Source organism: Eriocheir sinensis, chromosome 37, assembly GCF_024679095.1.
Source record: "Eriocheir sinensis breed Jianghai 21 chromosome 37, ASM2467909v1, whole genome shotgun sequence".
Taxonomy (NCBI): Eukaryota; Metazoa; Arthropoda; class Malacostraca; order Decapoda; family Varunidae; genus Eriocheir; species Eriocheir sinensis.
In genome coordinates this window covers 14,417,582-14,434,257 of record NC_066545.1, presented here as the reverse complement: position 1 = coordinate 14,434,257, position 16,676 = coordinate 14,417,582, and the positions used below count along the sequence as shown (strand labels likewise).

The 16,676-nt window shown below is 41.9% G+C and overlaps 1 protein-coding gene across 1 annotated transcript; it reads right to left on the bottom strand.

The window, feature by feature from the left end:
* Positions 1 to 4,402: 4,402 nt before the first annotated feature.
* Positions 4,403 to 16,676, bottom strand: LOC127008309 (kelch domain-containing protein 10-like). The gene is made up of 10 exons (XM_050880180.1): positions 16,631 to 16,676; positions 14,701 to 14,952; positions 10,908 to 11,053; positions 10,274 to 10,432; positions 9,347 to 9,427; positions 8,997 to 9,148; positions 8,611 to 8,813; positions 8,039 to 8,178; positions 5,727 to 5,967; positions 4,403 to 5,448 (listed from the first exon to the last, which is right to left on the bottom strand). Exons 1-9 carry the CDS (start codon positions 16,659 to 16,661, stop codon positions 5,737 to 5,739), a joined length of 1,395 nt encoding a protein of 464 aa, XP_050736137.1. The 5' UTR covers positions 16,662 to 16,676; the 3' UTR covers positions 4,403 to 5,448; positions 5,727 to 5,736.

The window sequence follows — 16,676 nt, the reverse complement described above, 5'->3', positions numbered from 1 at the left end:
ATACACAACAGTTTATAAAGTCCTGTAATTACTGCTTCTGTGTGTGTGTGTGTGTGTGTGTGGGGGGGGGGTTACGACAAAGGAAGCAGTTAAAGGGCAACAAAAAGAAAGTGTAGAAATAAAAAGCCCGCTAACTACTGCTCCCATAAAAGACGGAGTAAAGAGTAGCCAATGAGAGGTCAATTTCAGGTGGAGAGGTGTCTTGATACTCTCCTCTTTTGTTTCTGTTGTATGACTATTTAGCTGACTGACTGACTGACTCTGAATACCTATAGTGTAACGTTAGTATCCAACTTCATGTGGCACCCAACTAGAATGCAAACTATCAAGCAAAAAAGTTAGTTAAAATGAATCGTCGAAACAAACATGAAAATTCTAACTAATATGAAACAATAACTCAGCAAAAAATAAATATTAACATGTCATCACTAGAATGCAGATTATCAAGCAAAAAAGTTAGTTAAAAATGAATAGTCGAAACAAACAACATGAAAATTCTAGCTAATATGAAACAATAACTCGACAAAAAATAAATATCAACATGTCATCACTATTCATCCTGAGGCACATAAATTTGTATGTTCGAGGATAGTCACCAGTCAGTATCATAGGTCGGTATAGTCAGACGCTGCAACCCCTCTCATCAACTTACTTCATAGATCAAAAAAGAGATTAACTGGGTTCTCACGAGTGTTTTTTTAGGTTAATGGTACAGAAAGAGGGTCAAACTATCTCCATGGTCATAAAACTACCCAAGGAAATGCCCCACAGCCCGACGAAAGCCTTGTCAAGTATGCGTGCTGGGGCGACAAAATGTTTAAGAATACAACCTACTACCAGGGTCATAAAACTACCCCTGGAAATGCCCCAAAGTCCCATGAAAGCCTTGTCAAATATGTGTGCAGGGGAGACAAAATGTTTAATATGAACCATAGTATTGTGCGGATGTCTCATAATCAACAAACTGCACTGATGGTTGCTGGGAAGGTTAGAAAGTGTATGTAGTTTGAGAGCACCGAGAATAAGTGATTGATTGATTGGGGTATACATTCACAGCACCACAATAATACAAAGAATAATGCAATAAGATAACTATGAGAACAATGCACAAGATAGAGTTATGTGCAAGATAAGCAATTCATTATAGCTCACCCAAGGGTCTGTGAGAGAACTGCATCTTGGTCTTCCCCATTAAATAGCCATTGGACTTGACTATAGATGACATGCTGCCCCAAAAAAACATGAGACTGGATTTCTGTGTTCGTGATCTCTCTTTCAATAAGGGCTGATGTCGTCTTGTGTTCTTGGAAGCTATCAGTGTTCAGCTCATCTGTTCCTTGATGCTGATACTTATGGTTTTCTTCACTAGTGTTCCAGATTGTGCTCATGGATTCATTCAGATTGGATTTCCGAGGTTTTTTCACTTCTTTTCCTACAGGGTTCATTTCCTCGTGTTCTTGAAAGTTATCCTTGTTTAGTGTCATTGTTCTTGATGCTGTTGGTTATGTTTTTCTTTCCTTATGTTCCCAATTGCATTTATAGATTCACTCAGACTAGATTTCTGTGTTCTTTGACTTCTCTCCAAATAACGTTGACTCTCTCCTCCGTTTTTTTAAAGTTAAGCTTGTTCACATCATATGGTTCTTAGTCCTGTTGGCTAATTGTTTGTTTTCTTTCCTAATGATCCAGCTTACCTTCAGGAATTAAGTTTAGATTGGTCATATTAAAGCGCCCCTATCTCGCTTCCCACCTTACAATGTATATACTCTTGCATTGTCAAATATATACATATCTTCTACTACCTTTCTAACCTCTCAGAAATGGAACTTCTGGAAGGCTTTAAGGTTAGTAGACGAAATCTTTGACAACACAAGAGCAGTTGGTTGAGTAGGTCACCAGATATTGGTACATCAATAAAACCAATCTTTACCTTCTAATTTACATCCTCTGTTCCTGTACTTCTGGAGTTTTCACTATTACATAACAACATAAGATAACAAGAAGCAGAATCCCTGTCTGGAGCACACGAACCAAAGACTCTACTCACTATACATTACTGCTTCTCATGCATTTCTGCTTCTTTTGGCCGAAGAAAGAAAGAAAGAAAGATCAACAATCCATCACACAGACATTATTACCTGGATGAGCATAGAAGAATAAGTAAAGAAGGTAACCACAGAAGGAAGTCTACAAAATATGTCTTGACTTCCCAAACAATACAACTCGGTAAATCTGGATACATGTCAAGAGGGACCCTACCTGAGTGAACCCAAGCCCACAGGTGAGGACAGGTGTAAGATGTCCCATACCTTTGACACATGGGCACGTGGGATCTCGTATCGGACAGGTGAGGTAGCAGAGAGGTATTTGAGGTGGAGTTCCTGCACTAATCAATGAAACAATCAATCAATCAAGGTCGAGGTGCTGTCTGTCCACCACCTCCAAACAAGACGAATTCATCTCGAAATCAAAGATGGAAGAACGAATACCAGATAAAAGGTGACGAATGGCTGACAGATGAATAATTGGGGTCGAAATTATAACGATAGGACACACGAAAGACACCACATCAAAACCATTATTTACCTGCGAACTTGACAAAACCGAAGGGCAAAAAAATAAAGGTCAAGGTAAGAAAGGTCACAGGTAATACAGGTGACACAGGATGAAACAACAACCCCAAATCAAGGTCATCATTCACCTGCGAACTTGACAAAACCGAAAGGGAGAAAAAAATACCGAAAAATAAAGGTCAGAGGTAATATGGGGGGGACCTTATCTCAACCCCTCCTCAGAGCTTCCCTAGGCTGCTACTCACCCCATGAACCAGTCGACGGTGTCCCGCAGGTATTCCGGTAACTTGTCCAGCTTGGCGGCGGACCGAGGAAGGGAGAGAGAACCGCAAAAAGTTAATCCAAGTGAGAGACAAACAGAGACAACCCGACCCTTCTTGCTGTCCCGGGCCTCCCACACTCCTCGCCTCCATCACATATCTAAAATTTAATCTGCTTTTTTTACTGTTTTTTACCATTACTGTATCTATATAGGCTTAAAAATGCATATATCAGTGTATTTTTTTATATTTGTGGTTTGGATATGCTTATACGATGCATTAACTTGTCTATAATCCCTGCAAACCGCATCGATATATTAGACAGCGCCATTTTAGTTGTATTTTTGTTATTATTTAAGTGTCTATGAATGGAAATCTGCTGTATGTTTAGTGTTATTCATGTTATGTATCTTAGTTCTTAAAAGGGTAGCAGTGTCGTGATCCTGTTTGATTCCTCACTTGTCGAGGCAAATTTTTCTTGTTTATGCGCCCAAAATTACCAACCGCGCACCAGGACTCCCGAGATACCAGAAAATATCACCAATGTACGGCCATGAATACACGTTAGTTACGCCTGGAGGGAAAATGAGGCAGAACTAGGGCATACCATAGAAGTCTTTTTAGGAGTTTCTGTATAATCAAAACAAAGCAGGGGATTCGCGGCCTTCGATCCAGGAATGTTGACATCGACCAGCTGACTGTCGACCTCCAGCTGACGACATTTCCCGCGCTTTCTGAATGCTTCGAACTCAGAGGTCACGCATGATTTTCGAGTTTCGCTAAGCTCTCCTGTCTATTCTAATGCCTTTACTCGATTATTCTGGATTATTCTTTGTGTAGTTGAAATATGTCTACTACTTAGATAAAAATAAACCATTCTATCAAGTATTCATTATATTACAAAAGGTATTCCCATCCCCTCAGCACCTCCTATGTGATCGATATAACATTTTTCTACACGTTATATACATCTAGTTATGTTTTAAGGGGACAGTTGTGTGCAGCTCATCACACATATACAGATTAAACATATATATAGATTAAATACTACTTAACTATATATAGATTAAATACTACTTAACAACCTTCCTTACCTGCTGATGTTTCACTTGTTAATAAAATGTGAAGTTTCCCTTTACTATTCCACTTTCAACTAACTATAAATTCAACTAACAGTCAAGGAGTCCACTCAGCATCACCTATATGAGACAATTCCCTTTTTTTTCATAAAGTATATAGTTGAGACATTTCCCTTTTTCTTCAATAACCCGTCCGCTGCGACTGGCATGGATTTGGCCTTCACTGGTAGCCTGGAAACATACACTCCCAGGTCTTTCTCTGCCTCTGTGGTGGATAGTGGAGTGTTTCCCATGTGGTATTGGTGTGCTGGATATCCCGTCCCAAGGTACATGACTACATTTTTTTCTTCATTGAATTGTAGCAGCCACTTTTTGATCCATTCCTATAGCTTGGTGATGTCTTCTTGTAGGAAATCCACAGGTAAGAGGTTAAGTATATAAAGAGTCACAGCAGAAGTATCCAGACAGAGCATAATTAAAAGGCTTCCAATTCTGTTTAGCCTGACTTTATTATTCACAGATAAATATTAGTCACAACATGGAAATAATATTATGCTGCATAGACTTGAGAAACAAAGGGAGGCTGTGTGTGGGAGGAAAATATGAATGCATGAAACAGATCCATAAAACGTGTGTGTGTGTGCGCGCGTGTGTGTGTGTGTGTGAGAAGGCCTGGGGGTGTGGAAACATGTGGACAGCGATGTGAAGTGAGTTTTTTTTTTACATGCTCAGCCATCAAAGGACCTGCAAAATGACCTTAAACAGATCTATTGTAACTAATCATGACAAGCCGTTAAAGCTGGGTAGTAGAAGAATCTTTCAGATCATATAAGTTATTTGGCGTACCTTCGGCAGCACACCTGTTTCACCTGTCACCTGCTGGAGAGATGTAAGCTAGTGCAAATTCCTTTCTTTTAAGTTAATGATAAAAAAAATTATGGTAATAGTAATAATAATAATAATAACGATGATGATAAAAATAATAATCAGAAAAAATAAAAGTTGAAGGGGGAGAAAGGAGAAGGAAAGATGACGAAGAGGGAGGAGAAAAAAGAAGAGGAGGAAGAGAAAGGAGAAAAAGAAGAGAAAAGAAGAGAAGAAAAATGAAGAAAAAGAAGGAAAGAAGAAGACGGAGGAGGAAAACAAAGAGGAAGAAGAGGAAGAAAAAGAAGAAAAATAAATAGGAGAGGAAGAAGATGAAGAGAAAGAACAAGGAAAAAAAACAAAAACAATATCCATAACCCAGCAGATGTTAAAAAAGGGTGCCTGTGCATAACCCAAACAATAACAACAATAATAATAAATAAATAAATAATAACAGCAATATAAAAAATCACACAGTCGATCCCAGCTGCACGCGAGACAAACATGAACACAGACAGAGGAGTGAGTGGGTGGGCGGGAGATGAAGAGGTGAGTCGAGGAGAGCTGAGGTGGGGTGAGGCAGGAATTGTCTCACCACCACCCATCACAGTCAGGCTGGGTCCTCCTCCTCCTCCTCCTCCTCCTCCTCTTGCTCTCCTCTCCAGCCACTCCCTGCAACAACAAAGGTGAGTCTTAACCTGGTAGCTGCGGGGATCATGTTTCTTAATGGTCCCTCTAAGCGAGAATAATGAGAAAAAATCATCACTCACGCAAACCATTTCATAATATATATATCAACGCATTTGTGATCAGTTCATGCATCATCTATTTTGGGGGGTTTATATCATGGCAGATCTTTCTCTCTGTCTGTCTTCCTTTCTCTTACATGTTGCCAGCTAGCTACACACACTCTCTCTGTCTGTCTGTCCATCTGTCTATCTCTCTCTTACATGTTGCCAGTTAGCCATAAGCCGGGGTCTGGTGCTGAAGGGCCTCCACAATGTACGGAGGGATGCCCATTGCTAGCAGGGCCGAGGGGGGCAGGGAGGGCAGGTTGGGGCAGTAGTGACACAGTGCCTCCCAGCTCATGTCCCTGAGGCGAGCCACACCCAGCCACACCTTGGTGATGCGAGCCGTCCGGATGTTCTCGTTAAGGTCCCTCACACCGCCAAATATGTACATGCACCCTTCCTGTTGGGGGGATGTGCGGGTTGTAGTGTGAGTGTATGGCTTTGAAGGGGAAACTGGATGAGGGGATACCTTGGATGTGAGAAATTGTGGATGAGGGGGAAATGAAAATGCTCATGAAAAAAATATAAATTACCTCCTTCATTTGGCCCTCACAGACATAGGGTATGACTGCCAATGGTACTCGCTACTCCAATTAGTACTCATGTCAGGAAAATAAGAAACAGTTAATTTGGGAACTATTAAAAATCGAATCCTGTAAACATAAACAGTTTTCAAATTTTACACAGCCGCAAGTGCTTCAAAACATTCACAGCCCTCAAGGTAATTTCTTCTATTCATATTAACTTTGAAAATAAGCCCTGACATTGCTAAACCAGATTAAGATTTTGGCCTATATTCTCAAAACAGTTTGGGGCTTTCACACCCAAATTTGATAAGTCTTTCACAGAGGTTGTTGTGGGTATTTCCATGGGTAGTTTTACGATCCTAGTGATAGTTCTCTTTAACACAATCCTCTACGTAATTTCTTCTATTCATATTAACTTTGCAAATAAGCTCCACCCTTGCTAAACCAGGATCAAACATTAAGATTTAGGCCTATATTCTCAAACAATCTGGGGCTTTCACACCCAAATTTGATGTCTTTCACAGAGGTTGTTGTGGGTATTTCCATGGGTAGTTTTACGATCCTAGTGATAGTTCTCTTTAACACAATCCTCTTCGTAATTTCTTCTATTCATATTAACTTTGAAAATAAGCCCCACCATCACTAAACCAGGATCAAACATTAAGATTTCTGCCACATTCTCAAACATTTCAGGGCTCACTCACCCATATTTGGTAAGTCTTTCACAGAGGTAGTTGTGGGTATTTCCATGGGTAGTTTTACGAGTCTAGTGATAATTCTCTTTAACACAATCCTCTTCGTAATTTCTTCTATTCATATTAACTTTGCAAATAAGCCCCACCATCACTAAACCAGGATCAAACATTAAGATTTCTGCCACATTCTCAAACATTTCAGGGCTCACTCACCCATATTTGATAAGTCTTTCACAGAGGTTGTTGTGGGTATTTCCATGGGTAGTTTTACGATCCTAGTGATGGTTCTCTTTAACACAATCCTCTACGTAATTTCTTCTATTCATATTAACTTTGCAAATAAGCCCCACCATCACTAAACCAGGATCAAACATCAAGATTTCTGCCACATTCTCAAACATTTCAGGGCTCACTCACCCATATTTGGTAAGTCTTTCACAGAGGTAGTTGTGGGTATTTCCATGGGTAGTTTTACGATCCTAGTGATAGTTCTCTTTAACACAATCCTCTACGTAATTTCTTCTATTCATATTAACTTTGCAAATAAGCTCCACCATCACTAAACCAGGATCAAACATTAAGATTTCTGCCAACATTCTCAAACATTTCAGGGCTCACTCACCCATATTTGGTAAGTCTTTCACAGAGGTTGTTGTGGGTATTTCCATGGGTAGTTTTACGATCCTAATGATAGTTCTCTTTAACACAATCCTCTACGTAATTTCCTCTATTCATATTAACTTTGAAAATAAGCCCCACCATCACTAAACCAGGATCAAACATCAAGATTTCTGCCAACATTCTCAAACATTTCAGGGCTCACACACCCACATTTGGTAAGTCTTTCACAGAGGTAGTTGTGGGTATTTCCATGGGTAGTTTTACGATCCTAGTGATAGTTCTCTTTAACACAATCCTCTACGTAATTTCTTCTATTCATATTAACTTTGCAAATAAGCTCCACCCTTGCTAAACCAGGATCAAACATTAAGATTTCTGCCAACATTCTCAAACATTTCAGGGCTCACTCACCCATATTTGGTAAGTCTTTCACAGAGGTAGTTGTGGGTATTTCCATGGGTAGTTTTATGAGCCTAGTGATGGTTTGACAAAGCTTATGCACCATGAACATAAGACACACTCATTAGAACCCAACTAATCCCCTTTGTAGCCTTGGAAAATATTTGCTGTGAGCCGAAAATGTCTGAGAATACAAGAGTTAACCTTCCTCAGCCTCCACCGTCCTTACTTCTGTCACAGCAGCGGAGTGGAAGTAGAGTGGCACCGAAGACTTGCAGGGGAGAAGCTGCCACTCGAATGTAGCCAGGTTGAGGCGCCACAGGTCAGCAAAAGCCTCTGAGCCATTGTATCCGCCATGAAGATACACGTCTGTCGGAAGGAAGAGGTGATGTAAAAAATATCTCATTCTAAGTGGATGTTAACTCTTAAGAAAACATTTGTTACTTCCATTCTCTGATTATTTGTTTACTTCCATTCTCTGATTATTTGTTTACTTCCATTCTCTCATTAAGGAAAAGAACACTACTGCACACTTATTCTCCACCTCTCATATGCCTAATGCAACTCCTAGTTCCTCATACTGTCTATTCTGCAGACAAAACATGCTCTTTTCTATAGTATCTCCCTCACTAGAACACACATATCTCTTCCATACAGTTCTTTTTCTATCTACCTCACAGAATCACTCAAATCATCTTATCATATTAAATTACACTACTAAAATTCAAAATAATAAGATTCAAACTAAATTTCTCATCAAATTAGCCTAAACATCATCCACCAAGAGGCTGTAAGACTCACATTTGTCCACCTTGGTAGCCACATGGCAGCGCCGGGGCTTGGGGAAGGTGTTGGTTCGTGCGTCCGGCCGTGTGGGGGTGGAGGCCCAGACCCGCTGATCCAGGAGGAAGGTCGGCAGGTGCGTCAGCGTGCAGGAGGCGTCGGAGCGGCCGCCCCCAAACACGTAGAGCGCCCCTTCATGCTCCACCACCTCATGCCGATACCTGCCGGTGACGAAGATGTAGTGAGAGGGATGTGCTGGGGAATGAGGGGGCAGACTATTTATGGTTATGAGGCAAAGTGGAGTGAGACGTCTTTTATTTTCTCCTTATTTAACTCTCATACTTTCTTTAATTTTATATATATGAATCCGCTACCTTACCAACAGTCACAAAGGGTTCACTCACCTCTCCTCTGGTACAGTGTGTGGCGGGGGGAAGGGCGGGGAGAGCTGGTCCCAGGTGCGCTGTTCGAGGTCAAGGCGATGGACGTCAATGCTGTACTGGAAGCCGGTCGTCCCTCCCACCACGTAGAGGTAGTCGTCACTCATACACACAGCCTGGGGTGGAAGAGAGGAGAGGTGAGGGCGAGAGACAGTGGGCCATGTTCTTAAACATTTTGGCACCCAAGAACACATATCTGATCAGACTTTCATAGAAGTTTGGGGAATTTCCAAGGGTAGTTTTTGACCGTGGAGGTAGTCTGACCCTTCTTCTGAATCATGAACCTAGGTGAAAGTGACTGAGGAGACACCCACCTGTCCATACATAGGCTTGGGTTTCTTCCCCATGGTCACAATCTTCTGCCATTTCCCCGTTGGAAGGTGACACTGGTAAAGCTGAAACACAGGTTATATTATCAATTTTTTTACTTTCCCTTCATGCCCTTTCAGGAATCTCCATAATAATAATAATAAAATACAGAAGTTCATGGAATTCTATTATAAATGTGATAAAGTTCAGGACGACTTATGCTCATAATAACAAATACTTATCAATCTTTATTTCAACTCATTAACTTTTCTACTTTAATACAATTTTCAAGACTAGCATCTATCTAACTGGGTATGAACTTGATTAACTTGAGTATTAACTTGATATAAGCTTGAGTCAAACCTTAACCAACTACAAAAATCTCAGTGATAATGATAAAATGCACAAGTTCATGGAATTCTATCAACCCGGTAGCAGTGACGGGCTAAATTTGTGGCTTTACCGTGTAGCAGCGACGGGCCAAATTTGTGGCTTTACCATGTAGCAGTGACGGGCCAAATTTGTGGCTTTACCGTGTAGCAGCGACGGGCCAAATTTGTGGCTTTACCGTAGCGTGAAATTTGTGGCTTTACCGTGTAGCAGTGACGGGCCAAATTTGTGGCTTTACCGTGTAGCAGCGACGGGCCAAATTTGTGGCTTTACCGTGTAGCAGCGACGGGCCAAATTTGTGCCATGATTTAAACCCCCCCAAAAAAGATAATACATAAACTGATCACAAATGCTTTGATATATATTATGAAATGGTTTGTGTGAGTGATGATTTTTTCTCATATTTCTCGCTTAGAGGGACCATTAAGAAACATGATCCCCGCTGCTACCGGGTTAAAAAATGTGCTAAAGTTCAGAACATCATGAGCCTGAGTCAACCCTTAAACATCTACAAAATACAAATAGGTACAAATGCCACTTACGGAGTCCGAGGAGGAGTCCCCAAAAGGCATGGCCGTGCCCCCAAACACCAGCATGTAGGCCCCGCGCTGCACCGCCGAGTGGGAGGCCAGCTCCTCCGGCATGGCCCCCTCGCCCTTGATGCGCGTCCATGTGTGGCTCACTAAGTTGAACTGCCATAGCTGTAGGAGATGTAAGCTCATTGTTAATAGGGAGGCCATTTAGGTAAGTCAGATAACGAGACAACTTTCTTAATCCCATAATGGTACCAAATCAACTATCTTAAGTTCACCCAATCTCTTAGTTTCACAGTTGTTGGTGACATGCATTTCCTCTTTAATTCTTACAGTAAAGGAGGCATTTTGAAAGGTTTTGGACTTCCTCATAAACCCAAGCGACATTTTAAGCTCATTAAACTGATTATGATTCATGAGGAGAGGTAGTCTTATTCAAAACTCATTATCATGCTCAATTTCAACTGGCCAGCAGACCTTAGAACTAATAGTGAAAATCTCAGTATTCATGGATAAACTTCAGCTCAATTTTATTATTCTACTTGAAACTTAAGATGAAGACTCCCATAAATTCTTAAAAACAGCATATGTAGCAAGGGTGAGACTCAAACAGCTACATCTACAATTTTGAGCAAGGCTGCACCTCCTGGAAGAGTGGTCTGGTGCGGTGCCAGGTGTCGTCTGCATAGTCTGTGGCGGAGATCTTGGGGTTGTAGCCGCCGAAGGAGTAAAAAGAAAGGCCGGAACACACGATGCGATGACCGCTGCGGGGCATAGGGATGGGGATGCCTGGGAGGGAGAGAATAGCTGTTAACATCAAGAAGAGAGTATCAGGTCACCTCTCCACACGTAATTGACCTTTCTCTTGGCAATAGCTGTTAACATCAAGTATCAGGTCACCTCTCCACCTGTAACTGACCTTTCTCTTGGCCTCACGTTCTGTTTTCTTTCACTGGAGCAGCGTTTAGTGGGCCATTTTGCTCCTGTTTTTGTTTATTGACCTTGAGCTGCCTCCCTTGTTGTAAAAAGAGAAGTAAAGGAAGCAGATCAAGGGTAAAATTCAATAAAAACAAGAGTCTGCTGGTACTGCTCCAAGAAAAACAACTAGAGAGGAGTGGCAAAAAGAGAGGTACATTACCGTTTACTGTTGATGAGGTTACAGGCCCTGGTCCGCCGCTGATGCAGAGCTCTCGAGGGCCATCAACAATTGCAATATTAGCCTCAACAATAATCTTCGATGCACTTATTCTCAAACGTCGAAGTGAGTGAGTGAGTGTCTTAATTACCACCGCATTATCTCCTATATTATTTTTTTATGGTAGAGGAAGCAAAACTAAATAACAACAAAAGAGCCTGCTAGCACTCCACCTATAAATGAAAATAAAGAGTGGCCAAAAGACAGGTATTTCCTTTATTATCTTGTTACGGTAATGGAGGCAGCTCAAGGGCAAAAATATATAAATAATACACAAGAGCCTGCTAGCACTGCCCCTGTAAAAGAAAGTAGAGTGGCCAAAGAGAGGTGTTTCTGTTAGGTAATTGATGTGAAATTAGAGTTCCATCAATACAACTGAATAATGAACTAGAGACACAAATAATGGTTAATATCTGGCAAGCATATCAACCAATTCTTTCTAAACTCGAGACTCACTAATGTTTCGTGAGTGTCCTGATGACGTAACTAGTTCCTGTTGCCCTCCTCCACTGCTATCTGCTGTGTGATTGCCATATCTATTGCACAACCTTCCGATTTCCCCCCAGCACCAAAAAGAGAGTAAAAATCATTAAAAACTATCAAATACCCTAAACTTGCTTGACATACATATCTTTTATTTTTTGACTCCATACAAGCTACTGCATTATGTACTGAGCAGAACACCAACACAGAGAAAATATAAGTAAATAAGGCCTATGATGATAACCTACTCCTGGGAACAACAGCTAGTGTGTATATTATTAATGAGGGTATTCACAGTGTAGAGACAGGGGTTGGTATTGTAAGATACTTTCACCCCTCACATCAGCTATTTCTAAAGGTCAAAGAGGGGGTCAGTCGGGTTCTAATGAGTGTTTCTTCAGGTTTATGGTACAGAAGAAGGATCAAACTACCACCAGGGTCATAAAACTACTCCTGGAAATGCCCACAACTCCTACGGAAGCCTTGTCAAGTATGTGTTCTTGGGCATCGAAATGTCTTATAATAAAACCCTCTAGGATGATTACAAGGTAGAGTCGGACCCCAAACAGCTGAGCAATGGGTTCACTTTGTGCGGCTATCACTCAAGTTTAACATGGGCCGGACAGGATTACTCATTAGATATTACTCATTAGATTAGATTAGATATTAGATTCATCAATTGTATGTAGCATTATCTCCACATTTCCCTTTTCCTGTATATATGTATCTCAGAGTAAAGTAAAAATATTATTACTATCATTATTATTACCGTATTATTGTTACTGTTAGTCTAATCTGAGCATTGGGTTCCCTGCTTCTCCAATGCCTGCTAGCTATGCTTCCTAAGGACTAGACAAAATATTACTAATCAAGGTATTTGCCTCTGCAGTGCTATGGTTAACGTCCCTGACTACGAATCTGCAGGCCTGGGTTTGAATCCTGGCCTGGGCAGTTGGCGTGCAGTCCACCCAGCTGTTTATCCTTCCTTTTGGGGTGGTCAATAAATTGGTGGATACCTGGGGAAGGTAAACTGTGGCAACCTGAATACACTAGTCCTATGTTGAGTTAATCCCTTGACTGCAGATTTCCTACAAGACATCACCAAGCTACAGGAATGGAACAAGAAGTGGCTGCTACAATTCAATGAAGAAAAATGTAGTCCAGTATACCGATATCACATGGGAAACACTCCACTATCCACCACAGAGGCAGAGAAAGACCTGGGAGTGTATGTCAGCTACCAGAGAAGGCAAAATCCGTGCCAATCGCAGCGGACAGGTTAAAGAGTTCTCTCCCACCACAGGCTCAAAGGGCGGACAGGATGGGGATGAGCACTGCCCGCACGCACAGCTATAGCGCATGCTCCCAACTTTACCTTATATGAACAGCTGAGGATTAGGACCCCTGCCTCACCTTTCCTACTCACTGCTTACCGTCCTTCAAGCTTACCAATGGCTCTAAAAGGCATTACTGACACATCAATAGTTGAGAGGATCATAAAGAACATATCCTGGGTGTCTAAGAAGCAGAACAGCACCACGCACAGCAGAAACTCAACCTCCCCTCTCCCTGGTGCCTCCCCCCACCTGCTGTCTGCTGAACGTTCATTCTAGTCCCCAAAAGGCATTGTTGATACATTAACAGTCGAGAGAATTATAAAGCAGAGATCCTGTGTGTAGTAAGCAGAACAGCACCACATGCAGCAGATTCCCCACTCTTCCCTGCTGCCTCCCCCCACCTGCTGTCTGCTTACCATCACTCTAAGTCTCCCATTAACAGCCTAGAGGATTATAAAGCAGAGATAATGAGTGTCTAATAAGCAGAACACCTGAACTCTGCCCCCCCCCCTGCTGCCTGCTACCTCCACCCACCTGCTGTCTGCTTATGATCATTCTGGCATTACTGATACATTAATAATTCAGAGAATCATAAAGCAGAGATCCTGAATGTTAAATAAGCAGAACAGCAGACCCCCACCCCCCCTGGTAGCTTCACCCACCTGCTGACACCCCACCTGCTGTCTGCTTAACATCACTCTTCGTCCCAATTAACAGTCTAGAGCAGGGGTTCCCAACCTTTTTGTTCCTCTGTACCCTTTGGGCATTTTTATAGGTTCCCTAAAAATTTAGGATAAAAAACGATGAAATTGTAATATTTTGATATTATTTTATAATGAAATCTGTATATGTGGACTGATGATAAAATTTGAATAAAAGTTTTGCTTACTAAAATGAGGAAATTGAAAAAATAAACACAACATTGTGCAATTTGAATGCAGATTACAGCACCATGTATTGTACAGTAGTGGTTATTCTCTTGGACCCAATGTACCCCCTGAAGAGTGCAAATGTACCACTGGGGATATATGTACCCCAGGTTGGGAACCCCTGGTCTAGAGGATTATAAAGCAGATATTCTGAGTGTTAGATAAGCAGAACATCAGGCCCCCCAACCCACTCCCTGCTGCCTGCTACCTCCACCCACCTGCTCTCTGCTTACAATCACTCTGCCATCACTGATACATTAACAGTTTAGAGGATCGTAAAGCAGAGATCATGAGTGTTAAATAAGCAGAACAGCAGACCCCGCCCTCCCTGCTAGCTCCGCCCACCTGCTGACACCCAACCTGCTGTCTGCTGAACATCCCTCTTCGTCCCCAATTAACAGTCTAGAGGATTATAAAGCAGATATTCTGAGTGTTAGATAAGCAGAACAGCAGACCCCCCCACCCACCCCCTGCTGCCTGCTCCCTGCTTACCATCCTTCAAGTTTCCCAAGGGGCGGACTGGCCGAAGCACAAGAGGCCGGAACTTATACTCAGTCCTCTTGATAGGCATGGCGCACTTAGCTTCCTCTTCCGCTTCTAGGAGTGTGGGCGTCCTTCCCTCATAGCAGCCCCGCCTCCTGCTGCCCGCTCCTGCCTGCCTGCTGGTCCTCCAAGCGCCGCCCTGCTGGACTGAGTGCCTCGTTATCCTTTGTCGCCTTGAGCTTGATCCTGATAGCACAGTGTCTTGGGAGGTTATCGTGTCATTAAGTCTTTGTAACGGCACCTCCTTAGAGAAACTACGCAAAGTTATGTAGTATTTTAAAAGGAAAGTGTGTCATTAAGAAGAGAGGAACGAGAGAAAGAGGACATAAGAAGCGATACAAAGCGTCACAGGTTAAAAAAAAAGAAGAATAAGAAACAAAAAGAATGGATTGATGGTTTATAGCTGGAAAAGTATACATAACTTCACCTTTATCTAACTTTAACTTTATCTATTACTTAACTTTAACTTTAATTTTATCTATTACATTTTTTTTCCACTTTCTTACGTTCCACTCAAACCCTTCTCTGTTTCGGTTGGTTATTCTCCATTCAACCATATTAATTTTATTTTGATAAGGCTTTTGTATAGGCTGTATGGGTGTTTTCATGGGTAGTTTTTTAAGCCCTGTACGTAGTTTGACAAGGATTCTGTGTTGGGGACATACTCTATAGCTGCGCGTAGCCTCGGTGCTCATCCCCGTCACATTTGCCCTCGAGATTGTACAGAAGAAAACAAAGAAGGAGAGAAGGAAGGAAGCAGCGAAGGAAGGAAGGAAGGAAGGAAGGAAGGAAGCAGAGAAAGAAGGAAGGAAGGAAGGAAGGAAACAGAGAAAGAAGGAATTAAAAAGGAAGGAAGGAAGGAAGGAAGCAGAGAAAGAAGGAAGGAAGGAAGGAAGCAGAGAAAGAAGGAAGGAAGGAAGGAAGGAAACAGAGAAAGAAGGAATTAAAAAGGAAGGAAGGAAGGAAGGATGCAGAGAAAGAAGGAAGGAAGGAAGGAAGGAAGGAAGGAAACAGAGAAAGAAGGATTTAAAAAGGAAGGAAGGAAGTAGCGAAAGAAGGAAGGAAGGAAGGAAACAGAGAAAGAAGGAAGGAAGGAAGGATGGAAGCAGAGAAAGAAGGATTTAAAAAGGAAGGAAGGAAGTAGCGAAAGAAGGAGGGAAGGAAGGAAGCAGAGAAAGAAGGAAGGAAGGAAGGAAGCAGTGAAAGAATGAAGGAATGAAGGAAGGAAAGTAAAAAGGAAATGAAGAAAACAATTGAGGAAGAAAAGTAGGATACATATTTAGAGGCTTGAGAGAATCCATCAAGGCCCCGTGGAACACCTAAATCACCACAGTTTACCTTAATTCCTATGGTTCCCCCAGGTATTCATTTATCTATCTGTCTATAATGGGAGGATACGCGTTATATATAGCTACGCGTGGCCTCGCAAGTCATCTCAAGGGCATTAGTCTTGAGTCTGGTATGAATTAATCAACCCATTACCCCGGGACACATGGCTATAGTGTGACTTCCTGGTTACCACAGTTTCCCTACCCCGGGTTTCCTCAAGCATCCATTTATCGACCAGTCTGAGAGGGAGGATGTGAACTGCGGGTCGAGTGAGCTGCGGACCGACTGCCGGGGATTCGAACCAAGAGCCACGCATTCGTACCTATAGGCAGTGTTGTGCGTACTATACCTGCTAAAAGTAATGGCACTATTGCTACCACTACTTCAGTCAAATTTTAGAGGCACTACCTCTACTTGTGTGCCGTACTGAAAAAACATAGGGTAATTATCTTTTATACATATTGTTACGTTCCACTTTCTTGATAGAGTACTGATCGAGTAAGTCACTTTACACTTTCTGTACGTGAAGGTAGAAGATTGATTCACTCACCCCCCTCTGCTGTGCTGGTTGACTCACCCATGCAGTTTTTATCAAT